Source organism: Phocoena sinus, chromosome 9 (assembly GCF_008692025.1).
Source record: "Phocoena sinus isolate mPhoSin1 chromosome 9, mPhoSin1.pri, whole genome shotgun sequence".
Lineage (NCBI taxonomy): Eukaryota > Metazoa > Chordata > Mammalia > Artiodactyla > Phocoenidae > Phocoena > Phocoena sinus.
This window is the reverse complement of record NC_045771.1, coordinates 55,362,946-55,386,607: the sequence shown is the minus strand read 5'-3', so window position 1 is coordinate 55,386,607 and position 23,662 is coordinate 55,362,946. Positions and strand designations below refer to the sequence as shown.

The 23,662-nt window shown below is 37.2% G+C and overlaps 1 protein-coding gene across 3 annotated transcripts in view; it reads right to left on the bottom strand.

Annotated features, from left to right (window-relative positions):
* The window catches only part of CDK14 (cyclin dependent kinase 14), a 595,562-nt gene that overhangs the window by 86,706 nt on the left and 485,194 nt on the right, over window positions 1–23,662 (bottom strand). For all 3 annotated transcript variants that reach the window (XM_032642400.1, XM_032642402.1, XM_032642401.1), the window contains one exon: window positions 559–698. In XM_032642400.1, coding sequence (XP_032498291.1) covers window positions 559–698 — 140 coding nt within the window. The remainder of the gene's footprint in view (window positions 1–558; window positions 699–23,662) is intronic.

Genomic DNA, 23,662 nt, shown 5'->3' with positions numbered 1-23,662 from the left:
AATTCAGCGCATCAGCCAATTGCCAACTCTGTTCGTCAGCTCACTGCATAGCAGCCCTTTTTAAGGTTATTGTTACAACCAAGATTGTCTCTGAGAATCAAATAGAAATGAATCATTCCTACTCTGTGTACTGCAGCCAGCTAAAAAATACTATACGCATAAGGCACTAAATATGTAAATCATATTTTCCTTTTCCTTTATGACTGCTCATATCATTTTTTTGGACACACACATAATCAAATACAAAGACATGCAGCTGCTGACTGCAGAGCAGAGATAGCAAAAAAGGAATCCATTTTCTTCCTGTGTCTGGTAAGCTAGCAATTGAATGGCAGGATTCCACTAAATATATACACACACTACCCCCCTCCGCCCATTCTCTCTCTGTCTCTCTCTACACACACACACACACACACACACAGGCAATGCATATACAAGCATACGTAATATTAGAGAGATGCACATATAAACATGTGAACCTCTCTACATGTGTGTTACACATAGATGCTAAAATCATGTCCCTGCTTCGATTGGATGTTTTGAATTTGTCATACTCACTATCAGTCAGTTCCCATAGCCGTGGGGGCAGGTCACTAAAATACTCGTGGCTCAAGGCGGCCTGTGCTGACAGTCTGTTCTTTGGGGAACACTGTAGGAGTTTGGAGGCCAGATCCTCTGCATGATTCACATAGCTGAGCCTGAAAACACAAGCAAAAAAGAGAGAAATCAGAACAAACAAGAAAATCCCCTAAGTAAGACATAAGGCTCACCTAATTTTTCAGTATTTATTTATTCCTGGCCAAGAAAACAAGTTAAATTGCCTGTTGAAAATAAAAAGAAGCAGAATTCACATTAGTTCCTAGAGTATCCGTTACTGTAAACCAGCTTTTACTCTCGCTTTCCTCATTGATGTAATGTATTTTACTATAAGCGAAGGATTGATATTTTCAGGATAGAATTAGGTCCCAAGGTAGAAAATTTCAGAAGATAATTTATCAAATAGTTGCCAGAATTTGTTCATAGAATATAGGTACTGCATACACATCTGGATACATTTACAGGAAAATTAATACAAAATAACCAGGAGAATTAAAATAAATCTACTATTAAATTCTCTAGTTACTAAAGTTACTTTTTCCTTTAAGAATTTACATTTTCTTACATTGAAAAAAAATTATTGGAATAAGTACCCTTTCAAATATTAATCATAACATTAACATGCAGGTTAACAAAGGGGATAGGCTTAAACCATATGGGACTGAATCAATTCAAGATGACCTTTAAAACAACAGCAGAGAGAAAATATGTGTCTCAAGATTACCAAAAAAGCAGAGGAGTAAAATCTTTCATGTGGTACTACTTTCAAATGGGTAGCAGACCACACTGTCCAGCCCAGCCTTGTTTTCCATGGAATCTCTATTTCACTGCTCAGGGCAATCAAACCCAAATAGTTAACATAAAAATGATAATTAAAGTCTTCCTAATAATGATTACCATTTATGAGTAGGTGAACATGTGTCAAGCGCTCTCCTAGGCGCTTTTCACACACTCTTCTATTTACTATTCGGACAAGATAACTCTGTTTCTGTCTAACAGCAGGGGGAACGAAGTGGAAGTCAGAGAAGGTAATGGTTTGCTCAGTTAGCAGGTTGAGCAGATTCAAACCCACCCAGAACCAGTTGACTCTTAAAGTGGTTTTGCATGTGCAAAGCTCTCAGGTCATTCCTAAAGGCTTTTACCCACAGATTCCTGAGTTTCTACAAGATGAAGTAAGTACAGTGACCCTTAAGCAGCCAGAAGAATGTGAAGAAAAGTTGCACCTGCTAGTGGGTATTCTTTCAAAAGCCTTGAAGCTACAAAACAAGCCATGAGCCAATAAACATCTTTTCTAGTGACCAACAATTCTCTCCCTTCCCCTCCTCAAGCAACTCTTTAGCATTGATTTAAAATTGTTATGGTGTGGGGGGAGGGGATGGATTGGGAGTGAGGAAGAGGAAAGTAGGTCATGAATTTGGGCAGAGGAAGAAGAAGGGAGAAGAGCAAAGAAAAATATTACTCCAAAGATCCAATCTAAGAGACCTTCTCCCTAAATCTTTATAGGTGAAGGTCTCACCCATTGGTTCAGTGTCTGGCTGCTGTAATGCTGTTTTTTAAAAAACTGATCAGTATCTTGGTTTTAAATGTCTCTACCCGGCAAAGAGAAATTTGTCTACAGGAAACGGAGGCATTCTTAAAATTGTGCGGTTTTTTTTTCTCTTCTTTCTTTCTTTTAATAGGGTCCAGGGCCATCCAAATTATTCCTTCCTCTTCCTAAGACTCTTTTGCTATTAAATTTTTTTCATTAATATGTTTCTAAATATCAAATGCAAAGTTTGAGATAGGTAGACTTCATGGCAAAAACTGCACTTATATTGAACATACAGTTTGTATGTAACCATGGTGAACACATTGGTATCCATTTTATACAGCTTTGATAAAACACAACGACAGTGCCAGCCAGACTGAGACTAGATCTAAGTTTTAGGCCTGACTCTGTTAAAGAGTGATTAACCACATTATGCCTGCAGTCCTTCCAGCTCCAACAAGCCATAAATCATCCTTGAAGCATGGTTTCACTATTTTGAAGAATTATAAATATTTAAAGTTGTATTTGTTTTTGCAGTCGATTGTTGATCACATTTAGATTTAACACATATAGACCTAAATATAAGGAATTACCAAGAAGACATTTCCCCTCCCCCAAACTGACTAAACTTGTTAATAAAGTCAATAAAATAATCAAATGCTTATTTGTGTTATCTGGTTTATACATAAACATCTGAATTATCACACAAAATTTTAATTTAGAAAGTTTGCTATATCCTCACTTGTATTTCAAGAACCATTTTTATTCCAACTCTCCACATGCATTTTCAACATCAGAATCTTCATCATTACCAGAACCACTTTTTGAGTCCATCTAAGTGGTCTGAGACATGATACTTCTGGGATACCTTATTTGGAAGTTTTATCCCAAGCCATAAGTTCACCTTATCAGAATGTTAGAATGACTGTGGTTGTTTTCAGTCTCCCATTGTGATATTAGATTTTAAAATCTTTCCTTACAATTCCCCCAAGTTTTGTTTTATATATTGTAAAGCTGGGTAATTAAGTGCTTAACAGTCTAGCGCTGTTAACTTTTCCTGGTAAATTCAGTCTTTAATCTTTCCGTGGTGAACTTCTTTAATAAAGCTTTCTGGGTTAAAGTTCATTTTTTTCTTATTAATTTAATGACCTCAGCTTTCTTTTGCTTAGTGTTTGCCTGGCATACCTTTTGTCACTGTCTTTTAATATTTCATATCCATAATTTTAAGGTGTCTCATAAATATATCATAGCTGGGTTTAATGTTTATCCAATTAAACAATCCTTGTCTTCTAAGGAGAAAATTTAATCCATTTATATGTCATGATTACTGATATATTAATATTTGGAATTACTGCTACCATTTTAATCTTGCATCCTATTCTGTCCTGCCTTATCTTTTTCCTCTTTCATTGCCCTCTTTTGGATTGACTTTTAAAATTCAACATTTTCCATCTTCTATTTTAGAAATTATACATTCTATTTCCATGTGTTTACTAGTTACTCTCTTTCTTTTCTTTTTCTTTTTGTATTTCAATATTTATTTTGATGTTTAAACTCTAGCACTAGGTTTTTACAAGCTGGTGTACAGTGATAAATTATTTCTCCCAAAGGACTATAATCATACAATCCAGATAGTATAAATATATGATATTTATATCATATATATGATTGAACAAACATCAACATACAGCACCATTTATCAATTACATAATAAGACAAATTATCAAGTATACAAATATTAGGTTCAACAGGAATATATACACTTCAACAGGAATATAAAATATCAGATGTCTGCTCAATTTGTCAGCAGAAACAAATTTCTCTTCTTGTAAGAAAGACTGGGAGAAAAGCAAAAAATTCACACTTCTAACAGCAATAGTCAGCAAAACAACTTCCAATAAAAACTGGAAAAAATTAAAGGATTTTCAGAAATTTTGATTCAGAATTATTTAAGCTACAACAAATCATGTCTACAATTAAAAAAAATACTGACTAAAGGGCATATTCCATATGTCCAACATGAGACAAACACAATGTTCTGCCAAAAATACTTAATGCTCACTCCCACTCTTTTTTCAGGCCTTCTCTTTTAAGTTGCACCCTGAAGTGCAAACATTAAATTAATTTTAAGACACTTTTGTCTGGCAACATTAAAGATACGTGCTTCTGTACAATGTGGACTTCCCATGAACTTTACAACCGGAGATTTGTGATTTTCAAAATGGAGGTTTTCATAACAGCACGAAATGAGATTTATAGAAAGACATTAAGAAAAAATCAGCATAAGACATGGTCAAAAGCCAACAAAATCTGTGGTTACACAAATCGGATGTATACTGTTTTAAATATGGGAGATACAGACATAAAGTAGCAGGCAAGTAGCCATATAGGCCCTACTATCAATGTTTGAAATGACTGAGGGGACAAACCACAGAGGATAGTTCCTGGGATTTTAATTCTGCATGATATTAAGAACACACAAGCATTGTGCTGGCTATTTCGGCACCCAATCTCTTTAAATTTCTTATATAATGATAAGATTCTGGAATGGGAATAGATGTGAAGAAGACTTATAACCCAATACTGCATGGTTTCAGGAAAGGTCAATTGATCAAAATGATAAGCATAATTTAAATGCTGAACAGCAAGAATCTTTTGCTAAGTTTCCAAACAGGCTGATCATAATACAAACACAGAGCCTGCAATTCTGCTAAGCTTGAGGCCTGATAAAACTGCTTATCAACGTTCCTGTGAAAGCGTCATTAGACTTATCATTCACCAAGTCTACATGTTGGCTAATATACACAATAAATGGGGTCCTGTCTAAAGTTCTATTTCCAAGGAACTTAAGACATCAGGTAGCCCAGCTTTATTGACTTCAACAGTATTTCTATGGCTCCTGGTATCTATGAAGTGCAGCAGGATTTTAGGACAATATTTCTCCATATACAAAAGTTGCTGGCTTTCAAAATCTCCACTCCACTTTTGCCTCATGAACTTCACTGCATATTCATATTTCATTCCATTTTCAATTAATGCTAAGACAACTCTCCCAAGACCTGCAACATGCTGACAGTTTTTCAGGAAACTTCGTGTTTTACAAGACGTAACCAGTCATTCACAGTCTGGTTGGATGGCAGTGCATCACCATCCCTTCGCCAACCCAGAACTTGATGCCTTTTCTCCACAAAAGCAGTGTTGTAAGTTGCTTCACATATTTTTACCCTTGTGGTAACGCCCCACTTTTTTTTTTTTTTTTTTTTTGAGGCACGCGGGCCTCTCACTGTTGTGGCCTCTCCCATTGCGGGGCACAGGCTCCGGACACGCAGGCTCAGCGGCCATGGCTCACGGGCCCAGCCGCTCCACGGCATGTGGGATCTTCCCGGACCGGGGCATGAACCCGTGTCCCTTGCATCGGCAGGCGGATTCTGAACCACTGCGCCACCAGGGAAGCCCACGCCCCACTTTTTAAGTTCCTCTATAAATTTGTTAAAGTCACACTGGTTGGACTATCCTGTGTATGACTTCACAAAAGTTGGTCAATTAATTTGTGCCATATTAATTTAGGTTAAAAAAAAAAACACTCAATAGGACTATAAAAAATAAAATTTTTTGTATATAGAACACAGAAGTGATGTAAAGGATGATGTAAGGAAACTGAAGTCTACTACAATACACTACATTTGAAATTCTCAGTGCTTTGCATATGAGGTTGGGATTAACGGGAAGTGAAATGATCCTACTGGCAAGCCTCAGCAAATCTGAAATCCAATAACGAGGCAACAGAAGGGAAGTTCCCCCAGGTTTAGCCCACCTAGGTCAGAACTCTTGTAATGTGCTTTCCTGGTTTTAATTCAATCCTCCTGTGTCCTAGCTAAGCCCTCTGATGGACCTTCTTGGTGAAACAGTAATGAATTTGTATAGTTCACTTGTCTGTTTAGAGGTCATGCTGTGTTCCTGGCAATAACTTCCACTTCCCTGCAGAAACTTAATAAATATAAGACTAAGAACACCACACAACTGCCCAAACTGCAGCCAGTGGAGTCGTCTTTGGGGGTAAGTTGGTTTAGTGTTTTTAATACCATCAAGGATATGTGAAGAAACTTCCACACTTTGAATATACCTTCACCCTTATTTCTCCAAGTGTATGGCTCCTTAACTTTTTAACTATTTAAAGTTCAAAGTTACACTTTCTCTTTACCCTCCTGCCAAACAATAAAAAAACATAGGAACACTTGAATTCTGATGACACTAGTCCTATCATGTTATACTGTCTAATATTTTATTTCTACTTTCTACATAAGGACACAGATTAAACACTGTCTTGGTTATTATTATTTAGATTTACCCATGTTTATCATTTATTTAATCACCTTTCTTTTCATGTTCCAGACATTCCTTCCCAGATAACTTTCTTTGTATCTGAAATACAAACTTCAGAAGTTCTTTCTATGACTAAAGAGCTTGGTGGCAAATTCTCTCAGTTTTGTTTTCATACAGGATAATAGTCAGCTGGAGAAATAATTTTAGGTTCAAAGCATTTTCCCTTAACTCAGAAGATATTACACAGGCTTTTCTTGTTGCCTGTTAGCTATTCTCTTCCACCTCAGAGTTCTGCAGTTTGCAATGTATGGGGTTCTTTTGATTTAACCTGCTTGGTATTCATAGTGTTTCCTGAATTTGAGGTTTCATGTCTTTCATCAATTCTGGAAGAAGATCTCAGCCATTACTTTCCGAATATTGCCTTTGCTCAATTCTCCCTCTTCCGTCGTTTTATAACTCCAATGTAATACCATCTTATTAAATTTTCCATGTCTTCACTTGTTCTTTCATATTTTCCATCTGTTAGTCTCTCTGTTCTCCATTCTGAGTAATTACTTCAGAGCCATCTTCTAACTCAACTAACTCTCTAATCAGGTGCATCTAATATGCTGTTTTCCTTATTCATTTTGTTCTTATAAGTTCTTTTAAAATCTCTGACAAATTTTCATTTTCAACTTTAATGGTTTCCTGTTCAAGTTTTTAATTTGATCTTTTATTTCTTTACAATATTTTAAATACAGTTTTGTTCTATGTCTGATAATTCCCAATAGCTGAAGTTCTGGGTGAGGTGGAGGAGTCCAGTTTTGTTGCTTTTGCTACTGACCCTCACTCACAATGACTTTTTCACGTTTTATAATTCTGGATTTTGGGCTCATGCTTGGCTTTGATAATCTGTGGGAGTCTTGAAGCACCTGGGTTGAGAATATGTTTCTCTATAGGGATTTTCTTTTGCTTCTGCTAGGAGCGCTGGAGCTCTCTCAACACCTATGTACTCCAAGTTCTTTCTGTTGGCTTCTGAGACCAAGTGAGTTATGTAAATTTAAACCTAAACTTGTAGAATTCTCAGGGGAGTCTTTTTCATCCCCATTCAGAGCCAAGGGCAACACAAACAATTGTCCTTGAAGTCTCTCTTTGCTGGAAGCAGATTTTTTTTTTTTTTTTTTTTTTTTTAGCCAGCCCATTACTGGCTGAAGTGCTTTGAGGGTCTTGACTCTCTGTGGGGAATCTCAACTCCTATGCCCTCCTAACTTTCTCAGGCCCAAAGCCTTGATTCCCGACCGTCAAGCAGCTCCACGTTTCTGTTTTAGCAATACCTCAAGGGCAGCTGCAACTTCAGCACTTACTTATCATTCTGTTCTTTTCATTCTTGGCCCCTGGAAATTTCAGTTAATTTCTTCTTGGTTCAGCTATGCATATGCATTTGAACGGATGTGCTTGTATTTTAGCCAACATTTTAGGTGATTTTTAGCGGTAGCAGAAGAGACTGTTTTTCCCCCTACAGATAAATATTTATAATCTCTATAATCTAATTAGTTACTATAAAATCATCCACACTTACAGTTTTTAGGTCTTTCTCCCTGGAATAAGCACTAAATTGGTGTTGTTGTCTTGCCTCTTTTTTTAAAACTAATTCTTTTAGATTACCTCTATTAAGTCTCAAAAACTAGATAATTGAAGTTATTTCAGGCTAATGTTCCTTCCTTCACCACTTAACTTTATAGATGACTCTCAAATGCATTATCCTAAGTGAAAGAAGCCAAAGGCTACACACTATATACTTTCATTTAGATGACATTCTGAAAAACGCAAAATTATAGAAACAGAAAAGTGATCAGTGATTGTCTGAGGCTGGGGGTGGGAGAGGTTAAGAAAGGGGTCCAGAGAATTTTTTCAAATGGCTCTACATCTTGATCAATAGGAACGGAGATCAGGCCATCTAGACCATGTGAAAGGGCAGGGGGACTGGTCAAGGAAATTCAGTACAGGGAGCAGTTTGGAGAGATGGGGTGTTGCAGGTTTTTCACAAGGAACATTCAGACATCAGGGGTGGAGGCTGGCCCTCTGTGAGTGACTGTCACTGGGACTTCTGTGTCCCAGGGGAGCCTCAAGGGATGTCCCAGCAAATGAGGAGATGCAACTGCTAATGGTGAGGCCCTCCTATGGATTTCAGTGCTGGATGCCAGGTTACCAAGTGGGGGTCGGCCTCAGGCGGTCAGAACTGTGCCTGTCAGCTCACAGGGTGAGTTCAGCCAGCTCTACGTTCCTGGAGGTTCACATAAACGGGGAAGGGTACGTGGGACAGAAACCGTCACGTTCATTCCATATTCATTGTTTTTTTTTTTTTTTTTTTTGCGGTATGCAGGCCTCTAGCTGTTGTGGCCTCTCCCGTTGCGGAGCACATGCTCTGGACGCGCAGGCTCAGTGGCCATGGCTCACGGGCCCAGCCGCTCCGCAGCATGTGGGATCTTCCCGGACCGGGGCACGATCCTGTGGCTCCTGCATCGGCAGGCGGACTCTCAACCACTGCGCCACCAGGGAAGCCCCATATTCATTGCTTTTAAAAGATGTTGTTTGTGGAAACTCCCTGGGAAAAACCTTAAGGAATTTAAAAATTATAAATCTGTATGAAAATGAAGAGAAACAATCTCTACTGAATTCAGAGTATGTTTGTGGAGAGAATCTTATGAGTAACTTTCAATCAAATGCTTTTAATACAGTTGAAAATAATAGTATTCTGCTATTCTAATCATAACAAATTTCATCGTTTTCCTAGTCCTTATCTATGCAACACACACACACACACACACACACACACACACACACACGTACACTTTACCTGAGTTTTTTAAAAAAAAATATGAAAGAATGTAACATGAATAGCAAAAACAGCTTTAAACCATGACTACAGAGCAGGATATTTTCTTTATTCCTTGTGCAGGTCAGATTTTTGTACCTCAGAAACGAGGAAGATGGAACATATGGTCATTAAGGGTTGTCTAGCTCTAACATTACATGTCCTCTGACCTAGGAAGAACCTGAGTGTGAATTGGAGGCAGGGAGGGTGAGCAGAGTCACACTGGCCTGCCATCGCTCACCTACCACAGCTCCCCTCTCTGCCACCAAGGCAGTGATCCAACAGTGCCTCTCACTTCTCTTCACTCAACCTGTCAACTAAATGCTTTAAAAGCTCACCTAAGTTTCTAAGCCATCTTGAAAATAAAAAGCAAAGCAAAGCCAAAGTCTTTTGCCACACTAAGGAAGACTGTCAACGTTGGGCAGAGAAAACTGAAAGTAGAGGATGAAAATGGTGGCACGAGAAAGAGGAAGAACTGGGCAATGGCAAGCCAAAAAGGGCATTTCCTATGAGGCACGGTTCCTGGTACAGAGTGGGGACATGGCATTTGTTGAATGACTGAATTTTTGATTGAGAACTGACTATATTAATTTTTATACTTACAAGAGGTTTTACTTTACCTGAGACACATGAATTTAAAAGTAAACAATCATTTAGGGGTAAAAACATCTTAAGGTTAAATTCTGGTCCCTAAGGAACATCTTCAAAGTATACATGTCTCAGAGGATGACTTTTTTTTTTTTGAAGTGGGAAGGAAATTCATCCTTGTCTTTTTAAAGTTACTTTATAAACTGGGACTGCAAGGTTTTTTTGTTTGTTTTTTCACGTTGTAGTGCCAAAAGACTCCCTCTAAAACTGATGATACATCTGCTTGCAGAACAACTAAAACAAGTTACATTTTGTTCCTAAGAGTTGACTTCTAAATATGTCTATAAAAACCTTCGCTGCGATTTATTAATATTTTAGCTCATGAAAGCTGAACATAAAGGGTAGAGGTGTAGCAGGTTCAATCTACTTATTAAAGCATTCAATGGAGATACTGACTTCCATATAAAGGCTTAAAAGGAAATTAATAAAAAGAACAAAACATTCTAGAATACTCCTCACTTGCAATTTATGATGGGAAAAAACGACATACACCGTGGGCCTATGTCTGAAGCATAAGAGTGTGCTTTGTCTCACAGAGTTGGAAACAGAGCGACTTGGAGTGAATGATGGGGAGGGTCTCTATATTCATGCTTTACTCACTGTCACACTCATCACAGAGCAAAGACAAATGGACTGGGTCCTTTTATTTGACAGTGCACATTTTGTCTCTGTGCCAAGGATGCCAACATGGGCACTGGCCACTGGGTTAGACAACAACTGATCTCTTGAAAATGATTTGTGAAGAAGTCCACCCACCAATAAAAACAAGTCTGACTGTTTCCTCAACTGTACCAACTAGAATTGTCAGATACAGCACTCTTGTATATATATATATATATATATATGAAAAGCTAAATGTGCATTTAATCACCTTCTTGTCAAAGTTCTAACTTAGAGGGAAGACTGCAGTCATAAAACCACTCTGATTTTTCAAAAAGTGACTTATTTTTAAAAAACAGGCTTGAATTTATTTATTTTGCAAAGAGGGGCCAGTAATTGGTCAAGCAGAAGATGAAGGGAATCCCTGACACTGGAATAAACTCCTGGGGAAAATAAAGACTAATATAAGGAAAGATTTAGGTCTGTGCAGTGAATCTCAAGTCCAGGAGCTGGGCTGTGCAATGAAATGAGAGGCAAGACTCTTGGGTATGTTAATAATGAAGACAGAGTTGTTTTACACTGAGACTTTCTTTGTCAACACACTGCTGTTAAAAAAAAAAATAAGAGTCCTCCCCTCAAGGTAAACAGGTAACATTTTTATATTAGCTTCCATAAATAGGTTGTGTTTTGTTGTGCACAGAAAATTGTTCAGCTCTCATTCATTTATTCTAGCTAAACTGTTTAATGACACAATCTCCCTGGAAGACACTCATTCCCATAACGGTCAGCTTACTTGATTGTTAAAATGCTATATCATAGTGCTACTTGTAGAGTGTTCTACAGTCTACAAAGTGTTTTCACACATATTATTTTATTTGATCCAGATAATCAAAGGGCCATACTTACAAAATGGAACGTACAGAAATTTCTGACTCTTTAGTGCCCATTACATGTCATGCCAAAGATTTACTGTATGTATATATGTGTACATACATATACATATAGATTACACACACACACAAAGCTGTATGTTACTCAGTTTGTAAAGGGATTATTGGATTACTTTAAAGTTGTTTTTAAAGATACCTTACATGTTTCTGTATTTCTCTCTCTTCCTTTAATTCTGAACTCTATTGTTATAGAGACTATTCTTTCTATATTCTTTTTAATACCTCCAGTGCCCTATATTAAATAAAGACAACAGGGAGAGTCCAGCCTTAATGTGAACAAGATGAATAATCCCCAAAGCCAGTCATACTAATCTGCACTGCTGGGTCTTGCCTTCAGATCTAACCCTTACTCAACACATAGTTGCCCTTGCAGAAAACTCTATCTGGTGGAAAAGTACAGAAAGTGCTGTAGAGCCCTCAGCAGGGTGTAAATGAATTGAGCTTTTGAAAACGCTAGCACTGACACTCTTAAGAGTATTATAAACTGCCAAAAGGTGAGCAGAAAAAGGAAAACACTAAATTCTTGCTTTGGATTTCAGAGCTTAGCTAGATAATATTTACCCCAAATTTCCTAGCTTTGATTTTATTTATTATAATTTTCTACCCTCCCCCCCCAAAAGACATGTCTTTGAATGTTTAAGTTCAGTCTGAAATCAAATGAAGAGTGGTCTGGCTTTTAAAAAATTGGCTAACTTATGCAATTATACTAGCCTTTTCCATGTGCTAATACGGAGCTATAGATTTTCATATTTACACCTCATAAATCTATAGATGCAGATATTATCATAAAATATTCACAAAGAAAAGCTAATATAAGTGAACTTCTTGTTATATTCTTTTCAACAGAAGCCCTGTGTATTTAAACTTATTTTCCACAAAGGTGGATCATGCTTGCATGCAACTTGCTTATAGGAAAGAAACAGTTAACTGGTTCACTACATTGTTTTTGCAGAGACTCCACTTTAATCTCCTTTTCAATTCTTCTCCAGTACCTAGTAGCAGTGATTTTTTTGAGTTGTAAAATTGTGTTTTTTAGTAGCTTATATAAATCTAATCACTTATAATTCTACACAACTATATAATGTAATTTAAAATTTTTTCTCTAAGATTTGTTACAAGCTGCCAATCACTGACATTTTTTATATATAGGAATAGCACAAACCTATCAGGCATTATACCTATATTTTGGAAAAGGTTCCTAGATTTTGTTGACTAGTGATCATATGATTCTATATTTTTGTTTAGTATTTTACTTTAATAATGTGGTTAACAGCAGAAGAGGCAAAAATAATTACTTTTCAATCCTCTGACTGAAGGACATGGTAAAAAATGATGTATCTTATTTCAGTAAAATAAATAAATAAAATACAGAAATAACAATTAATCCTTGTAATCAGGATAAAACTTACAGAATATTTAAAACAAAATCAGTGTATAACATCTTCAAATCCCAAAGGATGTGCATTCAACAGAATTGATTTCCAACTTCCCAGTTACTTTGTTAACTGTTATATCCAATCATAAACACTAGACCTTCCTAATGACATGACCTTCCCCCATATGGAATTCCATTGCTAACTAAAGGACATCAACAACTCAAACTTTCTGACTTCTGGATACAGATCAGGATAAAATTAGTAGCCCTCTCCTCCACAGGATTGCTGTAAAGATTGACCTTTTCTTACCATAAGTTGTTTAAATCAATTAGAAGGATCATATAATTTCACAAGTTTTCAAAACAATTTTAGTAAATCAAGAGTGAAGCAGAGTAAATTGTTAATGAGTTTTCTACCCTTGTGATGTTTTTGATATTTATGCTATTTAGAGAATAGTGATTATCCAACTTTCCTGAATTCAAAGTGGTTGATTATAGCACTGTTTCATCTGAAAAAGACAACACTCATTTTTTTTTTTTTTTTTTTTGTGGTACACGGGCCTCTCACTGTTGTGGCCTCTCTCGCCGCAGAGCACAGGCTCCGGACGTGCAGGCTCAGCGGCCATGGCTCACGGGCCCAGCTGCTCTGCGGCATGTGGGATCCTCCCGGACCAGGGCACGAACCCGTGTCCCCTGCATCAGCAGGCGGACTCTCAACAACTGCGCCACCAGGGAAGCCCCAACACTCATTTTTTGATGATAAAAGATTGTGTCAAGAATTTAAATTAAAGTCTTCATCTATCAAAAAAGAAATCAATCCACATTAAAGTTTAGCAATGGCTTATATTTTTACATTTAAGATGGATCAGTTACAAATATTTAGTCCAATATGAAAAACATTTTCACTCTAAAAGACTCCTGCAAAGTAGTTTACCTTACTGGTGCATCAATATTAGGGTGACTTGAGTTAATGGAAAATGGTAACTTCACAGTCTTTCATGCCTCTGAAACCCTAGAGAAGTTACAAATCTCATCAACAGAGGTTGGTTTTGGAAGGTGATATATGCTTCACCATAATGGAACGGGTGTGTCCTTTGACTGTAAACAATGCTAAGAATAGCTCCTAAAAGGTATAATTTTGTGTGATATTATTTCACCAAAAGAGAAGAAAAAATATTCTTTAATTCTGAACAAAACCTCTTCAAAGTTTACCTCTTCAAAACCTCTCAATAAACCTTTCACTGAGAACAGAAAATATAACTTAGTAATGCAATAAATGCCCTAACAAATATATCAGATTTTTCACTTAATGCTTTTTACAGGCTTAAACAAAATGGACTAAAATGAAATCACCTTTTACAGTCCGACTCCTACAGGAAGAATGCCTTGCTGTTATGCTTTTTAAAGAAGGCATGGTGAATTTACAACAACTTTGGCAAATCTTGAGGCATGATAAAAGGAAGAAAAATACCAGTGCAGTTAACATTCCACAGAACTCTTTCTTCACATGTTTATTTCCTTAGAGACTGGACATGATCCAAGATAACAAGAAAAATGTAAAAAGGAAAGTTTATTTTTTAAGGCAAACAACACACAGTTTAGCATCCTGAGCTGATATAGAAGGGAGAATGTTTCCCTACCCCTTAAAAATAAATAAATAAATAAAAGAATTGTTGCCTTGTAGGTTAAAGATATTAGATGGTTAGGACTGGAGAAAATCACCAAAACCAGTTCTCCCATTTAAATAAATATGAACAAAAATTCAGTTAGATCAGAACTTATGGGTTATTAAAGTTTGGTTCTGGGCAAATGAAAAATATATTTTCTGTGGACTATCATTTCAGCTTCTTTATCTTGTGACATTGCATCTGGAATTTGAAAATATATGATTTCATTATGATACAAGAAGAACTGGCCTGTGTGTTCATGTGTAAAACAAGACTTGGATTAAGACTGAAGAGTTGGGTGTCCTCTACAAGGGCCTGATGATCTTTAGGAAGAAAAGTCAAATAGCTTTTAATACTTACTGCTCCTACAAAGGAGCCTATCTTCCCCGTCACAGACTTTCTTGTAGGCTGCACACTGAACCAACTACCTGTTGAACTATCCGATTTCCCTTGATTATCACAAAGGACATGATCAGCCAGCAAATGACACCCTTGTTCTAAATACTATGAGAAGGTATACGAAGGAGATGAAGCATCTATTGAGGATTTACTGTGTGCTGGAGACTTTTCACAAGTCGTCTCCCTTATTCTGCATCCCCAGCTATGAGATGAACATCATTATCCCTCCTTATAGATGAGGGAACTGAGGCTCAGAGAGGAGAAGCCATACAGCCAGAGTCACACAGCAAATGAGGGTAGAGCATGTCATGTGCTTCAGATGCAGATGCTCTCTTCTCTGTATCATCGTTCTTAAAGCTCTGTTTATATCTTTTTTTCCTCATTATAAAAGTATGACATGATCATTCTAGAGAATTTAGAAACATATAAGAGAAATCCTGAAACATATAAGAGAAAATAAAAACATCTCATAAGTCTATAATTCAGATAAATGATTTTTTTATCAACTCGGTGTTTACTTCTATGTGTATAGGTCTGAGCAAACACATGATTTTATTTCTTTGTAATTTTTATCACGCTGTATATTTTTTCCACATAAAATTTCCTTTCAAAACCTGCATTTAAAAAGCTCTCTTTAAATTCCTAAAAGTCAAACTTAAGCCCAGATTGAGGTCATATTAGTTTCTGGGGGTCAGGAATCCTGAAACAGCTGAACTGGGTAGTTCTGGCTCAAGGTCTCTCACAGGGTTGCAGTCAAGGTGACGTCCAGGGCTACAGTCATTTGAAACTTGACTGGGCCTGGTGAATCCACTCCTAGGTGGCTCCCTCACATGGCTGTTGGCAGGAGACCTTAGTTCCTCACCATGGGGGCCCCTCTCCCAGATGGAGGAACTATTCACATGACATGGCAGCTAGCTTCTCCAGAGTCAGTGAACCAAGAAATAGGGAGACAGCTAAGATGGGAACCTCAATCTTTTAGAACCTAACCTTGGAAATAATGTGCCATCATTTCTGCCATATACTATTGGTCACCAAGACCAATCCTAGTAGAATGTGGGAGGGACTACCCAACGGTGTGAAGACCAGAAGACAGGGACCACTGGGGGGCCATCTTGGAGGCTGCTAAACCATAATGATGATTATAGAAGAGATCTGGGTTTTTTTTTAAAACTGTGGTAAAATATATGTAACCTAAAATTTGCCATTTTAAGCATGTGCAAGTGTACAATTCAGTGGCATTAATAGCATTCACAATATTGTTCAACCATCACCAATATCCATTTCAAAATCCTTTCATAACCCCAAAAAGAAACTCTATACTAATTTAGCAACATATTTTTATTAAAATAATGTGACAATAATACTAAAGATAATTTTTGTAAAGTAGAAAAACAATCACCCAAAATTCTGTTACCCTAACACAACTATTTTTATCTCTTATATTACATTTCGATCACAGTTCACAGACAATTTTAGAGTTAATATGCTAGTATGCATAACATTTTTTATTCTTTCTTCAGAGAACATATGAAGCATTCCCTATGTTTTCAAAGTCTTCATAATACTGTCCTAACGTTGTGTAATATTCCACTGGGGTTCATGAACCATGATATACTAAATATTTCCCCATTCCCTTAATCTTGGTTAAGTTGGTGCCAAGTCTTTTTAAATAGTTTAATATACAACACAGTAATGAGCATCTTTGGGCAACTAGGTTTTTACTCCATTGATTTGTTTTCTTGGGAGAAACACTAAAGAGTCAGATTACTAGGTCATAAACTTAATTCCCCAGGCTTCCTATATTGGAAGTAATATCGCAACTGTAGCCTACAAGGCCTTTCCTCACCCCCTTTGCCTCCAGTCTCCAATCTCATCACCTCTCACTCTCCTTACACTCACTACACTCTTACCACCTTCATTCTTCAACACATATTTCTTGAGCACCTACTATGTGATGGGCTCTGTCATAGGTACAAAGGATATAAAGGTAAACAACATAGTCAAAATCCCAGCCTTCATATGGCTTACAATTTTCCAATGCTATTCCTCTTTTTAAAAAGAAATCATACTGCCATGTCTTCATGTACTTATCACTCTCTGAGATTGCTTATTTTATTACTTGTTTATTTTCCTAGATACTCTAGAAGGTAAAGCCCGTGAGAATGGGAACCTCATCTGTGCATTCCCAAGCACCCAGAACTTTTAGACGATGCCAAATCATATTTCTTGAATGTGCCACAAATGAGTATCTTTACAGCTTTTAACGTTTCCATGAAGTTTTCTACATTGTTTATCAGTTTACAGTGCCATTAGCAGTACATAAATGCATCCATTTCTCTATAACCTGACCAGCACTGGGGTTTAGGAAGGAGGAGGCTATGGATCTGGGGGAACGGGTGCTAACGAAGGGTTGTTCGATGGACAGCATAGAAAACATTGAAGCTATCTTTCGGCTTTTTAAAATATTGCATTAAAATGTAATTTATCTTGATTACTATGTTTTTTTTGGAGGGGGGCATCACCTTAAATTCTGAACCCAAGCTGAGTACCTTAGTTGCCTCATCCTAGCCTCAGTCCTTCTGTGAATAAAATGGCAAATGAGGGATATACTTACAGATTTGCTCTTGAGACTACAATATAATTGAGGACAGGGAAATAGACTTTCTAAAATAAGCTGAAATGTTACTATCAGAAAATGTAGAGAACTATCTGAGAGCTATTTTCAGGATTAAACGAGATAATGCGGACAGAGCATTTAGCATGGTATAGGCACATCTATGTGTACCGTGAGCAAGTGCAGCTGTTGATATTTATAATAAATATTACTGCTGCTGCTCTACCACTTCTATGCATGTAAAAAATTAAACTGACCCTACTAAACGCAGTAAAAGGAGTCTTTTAAGACTATAATATTCTTTCCCAAATCAGAGTATATCCCTAAAACTCCTTTGGTAGGAAACACCTCATTGGGAGACTTACAACTAATGGAAAAAAGAGGAGAAACAAAGTTATGAGTAAATTTATACAAAAAAGATCTCATAATTTTTAAATGCTCACTAAAATAAAACAACGAAGAGCACCTTAAGTAAAAATATTTTCAATATTATGTTACATACCTTAAGATGGAAACGTTTTCCTGTTAGATACGTTGCAGGATCTGCCTCTTATTTTAAGATTTTGTAAGTGTGTTTTGCTGTGTTACATACCAAGGCGTACTGCCTTCTTTGCCAGTCTCCCCCTTACTCTGACTATATATGTGTCCTCTTTCTAAATGCCCAATGTCTTCCTTGTTTTATGGCTCACCATATGGCCTGTCTTATATGTCTTGATTTCCTTCTGCCTAGCAGCCCTAGGGTGCTGACCTCAATTTCAGATTTATCAAGACAACAAAGTGAAAACATTTCTGCTTCTCTACCATCCTCATTCCTCCTTTCCTCTTCCCAACCCTACTGTTCAAATGATCTCCAAGTAGTGACTCACCAACATCTGAACCAGGGCCCTCAGAGCTGTAGAACATCAAGCTGACATGTACTAAAATAGTGAGTAACTGCAACGCGTGTTTCGAGAGGGATTACTGTAATTATTTACGTGGCCAGGGCTGATGCTAAGGTTAGTATGAAGAAAACATTTTTTTGGTGTGCTTGTTTTCATTTTGAGGTTCAAGACCTGGAAAATGATTTATCCTACTCTGTGATGTAATGTGTGCTACAAATATGAGAGCTATCAGAGGAGAGATTTTTTAAGTTTTTAGAAAAAATATTTCATATATTTCCATCAAAAGACAGCATTTCCTCCTACATTAGAACGTGCAATTTAAGGAGTGATTTTTTAGTAATGAACCTGCAGAGTGAACTCCAACTTGAGAAGAGTTAAGAACTGGTACCTTACATTCTTCTCCTAGTTCCAAGCTCTTGCCTTTTACCCTTCATTTTCTCTCTCTATACCTATATGAACCTGCACGTGATTGCATCACTATTATCAGTCTAAAGTGCTTCTGGAGGTTGCAAATGGCTGTTCTCACCATAGTTACTACATTAGAGAGACTTTAGTCTAATGACTTCCCTGCAGATAACTCACATGTCCATTAACAGGAAGCTGACCAAGTCTTAAAATGGCAGGGAACTGGCTTTGTGCACAGGAGCCCAGTCTTAAAGCTCATTACTAACAGAGTGTTGACAAGAACTTCATGATCCCTTCCTATTTTGCTCTCTTGTGCCCTGTGGTGTGGGGCTGCCTAGCCTTTTCCAAGAGGCTGGTCTCTTAAAGAATAATGTAGCTACCAATCATCCTTGCTTTCCTCTCTCATCATGTGAAGAGGCTGTGGATCTGGGGGCATGGGTGCTATAAAGACTGGTTTGATGGTGAGCATACAATACGCTGAGGCTGTCTTTATTGAAAGTGAGCACAGCTTTTGGGTTGCACATTCCTTTATTCTTGCCTTTAACTCTACATTTGCCTCTTTATAGAAAATGATTTAAAATGAAGGGTGCCATTCCATATCCATTTGGGCTTAGAGGTCCCCCAAATCGGCATAATCGCCGAGCTGTTTATCTTCTTGAGCACTAATTCTATCTTTTCAGCTGAAATAAAACTGAGGTAAAGGAATAGAATTAAAAAGCTGTATATTTATTATCATCTGGGGTCCAACTACTTATATGTGCCAGGTATATGGAGGGTGTTTTCAGTCATGTCTCTAACATGAGGTAGAAGCTAGTGGCATGACACAAACCATTAAAAAAAAGTCTGCCATGTCTTAAAACCAACAATATCGGCATACTGTGGAAAACTGAGACATGCATTTGCTGATCATGTGTAAAAATATGGAAGCATTTAAAAAATGATTACTAGGAACTTATAAGAAAATTTAAAAAGAATATTGAGGTCACTTTAGAGTGGATGGAACAAACATAGGCTTTCTTTGTAGTCAGTGTAAATAACTGTTGCATATGTATATGGGGGAACATTCCAATTTAAGAAATATGCTAACTTGTGCCAAGCTTGTATGCAGTTTGACACATTTTAGCACGTTCTCAAGTTTTATTTCTATATTTAGGAAAAACCAGACCTAGAGGTAACAGAGCTTAGACGGTAAAATGGCCAGTGCCCCCAGAATCAGTGCTGTCCAAATGCCATGCTTTGAAACTCCATTCTGGATACCCAGGAGAGATATGTTCAATATTCAACAAAATTGAAGAATTTGAAAATTGAAAATCTCTCAGATGTTCTCAGAGAGAGAAACTCCTTGGTCAGAGTCAGAGGATTTGGATTTAAGCCTATAGCTATACGAGAAAGAAATAAGCGAGAGAATAAAAGCCTGGGCAGTAGGTTTTTAGCTGCAAAATCTAATCCCCCTCACAATATATTCTGGTAAAACATTTGTTATAAACTGATCAGAAGTTATGCTCTATTCTGCACTGTTCAATTTGGCAGCCACAAGCCACAGATGACTATTTAAATTTAAATTAATTAAAATTAAATAAGATAAAAATTCAGTTCCTCAATTGCACTAACCACAATTTTAAGTTACTCAATGGCCCCATATCGGACAGTACAGATATAAAACATTCCTATCAATGCATAAAGATCTATTGGACAGTACTGCTCTATATCTTTCAAAGATCTGCTGCAGCTTCCAGAAATTTCTAAAATTAAAGAAGAAGAACTGTGTAGTTTATACAATGGGAGAATTTATTCTTCAGATGAAAAATAGAGATTGGATTGAGAAAATCAGTGAATGTAGCTATAGAGAAGAGGGCTAGGTCAGGGATTACTCCAAAGGTTTGCCGGCTGGTAGGAGAAAGAGCCTAAAATCACGATGATTGGAAGATGTCCCCGTGGAAATGTGTTTCACTTCCTTGGAAAAAATAAGAGACATTAGAATTCTTTCAGCATTACAACCTAAACGTAAGGGACATGTAGCTGAATTCTAAGAAAGGAGAGTAAAGCCTGATTTGACTGCCAAATAAAATTAGAACTGTGGGTACAATTTAACCTTCAGTCAAGGGTGACAAGAAATGAGAGATAAATGGAAAAATCCCATTTGTATTCATCTTTATAAATATAATGATGTGCTTAGTTCCATTTGGAGGCAAAGGCATGGAACCTGGTATAATCCTTAATTAAGTAGCCTCCAAGGTAGCTGAGCCAAGTCATAAAAATTGTTGGCCATCCAAGTAGATGCCCAAAATGGCAGATGGGGCAGCCAATCAAACCATGGGGCAGCCAATCAAACCATGGGGCAGCACTGATTTTTCTACTTGAGATAGCTTACTTGCTTTGCTAAAGGGAAAAAAAAAAAAAAAATCAGTTGGTTATCTCACATATGTTATGGAGATAAGTAGCTGGCCTCTAACCTTCCCCCCCCACCCCGGACATGCTGCCCTCTAGAGGCCACATGAATATACACATATGTAAAGATAACGTATAAATAAGGTTCAGTTACATCCAAATTAATAGCATATGATGATCCTATTAATAAAGATATGCTGAAAAAGAGGGGAGGTGGTTGATTATTGTCTGAAAGGCTTTAGGATAAAGATGAGAAACAATCAACATTTATAAGCCTCTAGTAAGCTTTACCTGTTCAGCTGACATAAATATGAGAAATCATAAATAGTTCTGTAGTCCTATAATTGAATTTTCCTGGAGAAACTTAAAAGTATGTCAACAGTCATTTTTCCTTTGTTTCAACAAGGGAGGAGAGGGTGTGAAAGAAAGAGGAAGAAAAATGGTTGATGTGGTTTGACCGCTTTTACTAACATCTCCAAAGCTTATCAGTTTTGATCTGAAACAATATATTAAAACTTGGCCCTGAGTTGGGGAATAAAAGCCAATGAATTTAAGGAATATACATGATTTTGTTCCCGCTAAGAGTTTAATCTTTTAAACCTTGGCTGCAGTAAAGTGGTCAAAATCTGGCCTAAGAAATGAGAACTACTCTTCGTCTTTACTTCAAACCAATTCTTTCCCAACAGTCATGCCATAAACACACACACACAGCTGGTATGTTTATTGGTTTAGTCACTAAAGGATTTAGCTGGACAAACATCACAAAGATGATGGCTGATTTAATTGAATTTATGATCAAATGTTTTCCACTGCAGGAAGAGTGGGAAATCACTTATGGGGAATTTGAATAATTTAAGGGAAGTTCTCTATTTGGCATTATGTTTGTATATCAGGTCTTGAGGGATTAAATTCAGCTGAGGACTACATGAGAATTCACATACAGATATACAAAGATGCGCTGTATAATAATGCAGCGAGGGCCAGAATATTGATCTCTTTGTGTTAATATTTCTATTCATTTATATCTCATTTATGGTCTCGGTAATAACATCCACACACATATACACTCACTATGAGACTTCAACTGTAAACCACCACTTGATTTTTCGAATATCCCCAAAATGTTGAAATGATCTAAAAATGCTCTTTTAGGTAAGACAAAAAATAACTGATTTGCAGGATTGTATATGTGTGTGTTTAAGGCATTTTAATGTATTTTGTTGTTTTTGTCAAAGACAAAATAAAATCTATTGTTAAAGTCACTCCCATGACGAATGTAACATGGGAGTGACTTTAACAATACAAAGTAACATGGGACTTGTGCCTTAGGGTATGGACTTGGCTCAGTGTCTGAAAGAAAAAAGCAGTTTCCTTTGGTGTCCCCTACCCATTTGCTTGTCAATGATGATATGTGAACCAGAGTAAGGCTATGCTCCCAGCCTTTATTCTCTGTGATTCTAGAGATAAGTCATCTACCCTCCCCATTTAGGAGCCATAACCAACAAGGATAATTACTTTTAGTATCACGAATGAAACCCTCGGGGTCAAGTGGACACCCAAGCTCTACGCACCTGGTTTAGGCTTACCCATCAGTTCAGGTACAGAGTTTGTGTACATGTATGGAAAAGGTCTAAAAGATGCTTTGAACTTGGTAACAGTGTTTGTCTAAGGGCTTCTTTCAATTTAATTAGGAAAACTGTCTAATAGATGTGTTTCAAGACTTAGGGTAAACCACACTTTTACATGAATTATGTACAATGCTATTTGCTAACACATCACTCTTAGGAAGGAACTGCTGGGGAAGAGGAATCTTGTTTCTACACATGAAATATTTTTTAAAAATCATCTGGTGACCGAGAAATTCAGCACATGCTCCTAGAAAGGTAGAAGGAATATTCCAGATGTTTGGGGGCCCTGTGTCACAGAGGTATTCATGTTCAAGGACAATTACTTATCTCGAAATGAATGAAATAGCTGGACTGGCAGGAGAGGGCAGGGCATGCCAAAAACCAGAAGGGGGATAAGCTAACATTCCTCACAATAATCCTGCCAAGGGTCTTAAAGACTGAAAATCTGGGCTCAGATTGGCTAGTGAGCTTCCTGAGTATTATATGGTTCAGTACTGGATCTGTGATTGGAACTTGGCCCCTATCATACCAAAGCTTATGTTACTTTCAGGTGTTTTCTTGCCATTTGTAGTAATAATGAGATTTCTCAGGCATCTTTCCTCTTTTCTATTCTTTCTTGGTTTTTATCAACAATATTTATTGACCGTGTATTTTTACAGGGTCAGTAGGACCAGTATCTACACAGCAGAAGTCAGATGCACTTGTCAACATGAATAGTTTATTAACTGTATCTTCACAATGAGTGGAAGTTGAGCCCCAGTTTTATAGAAAGTCTCCCCAAAGTACGAGGAGGACCCCCTGTCCC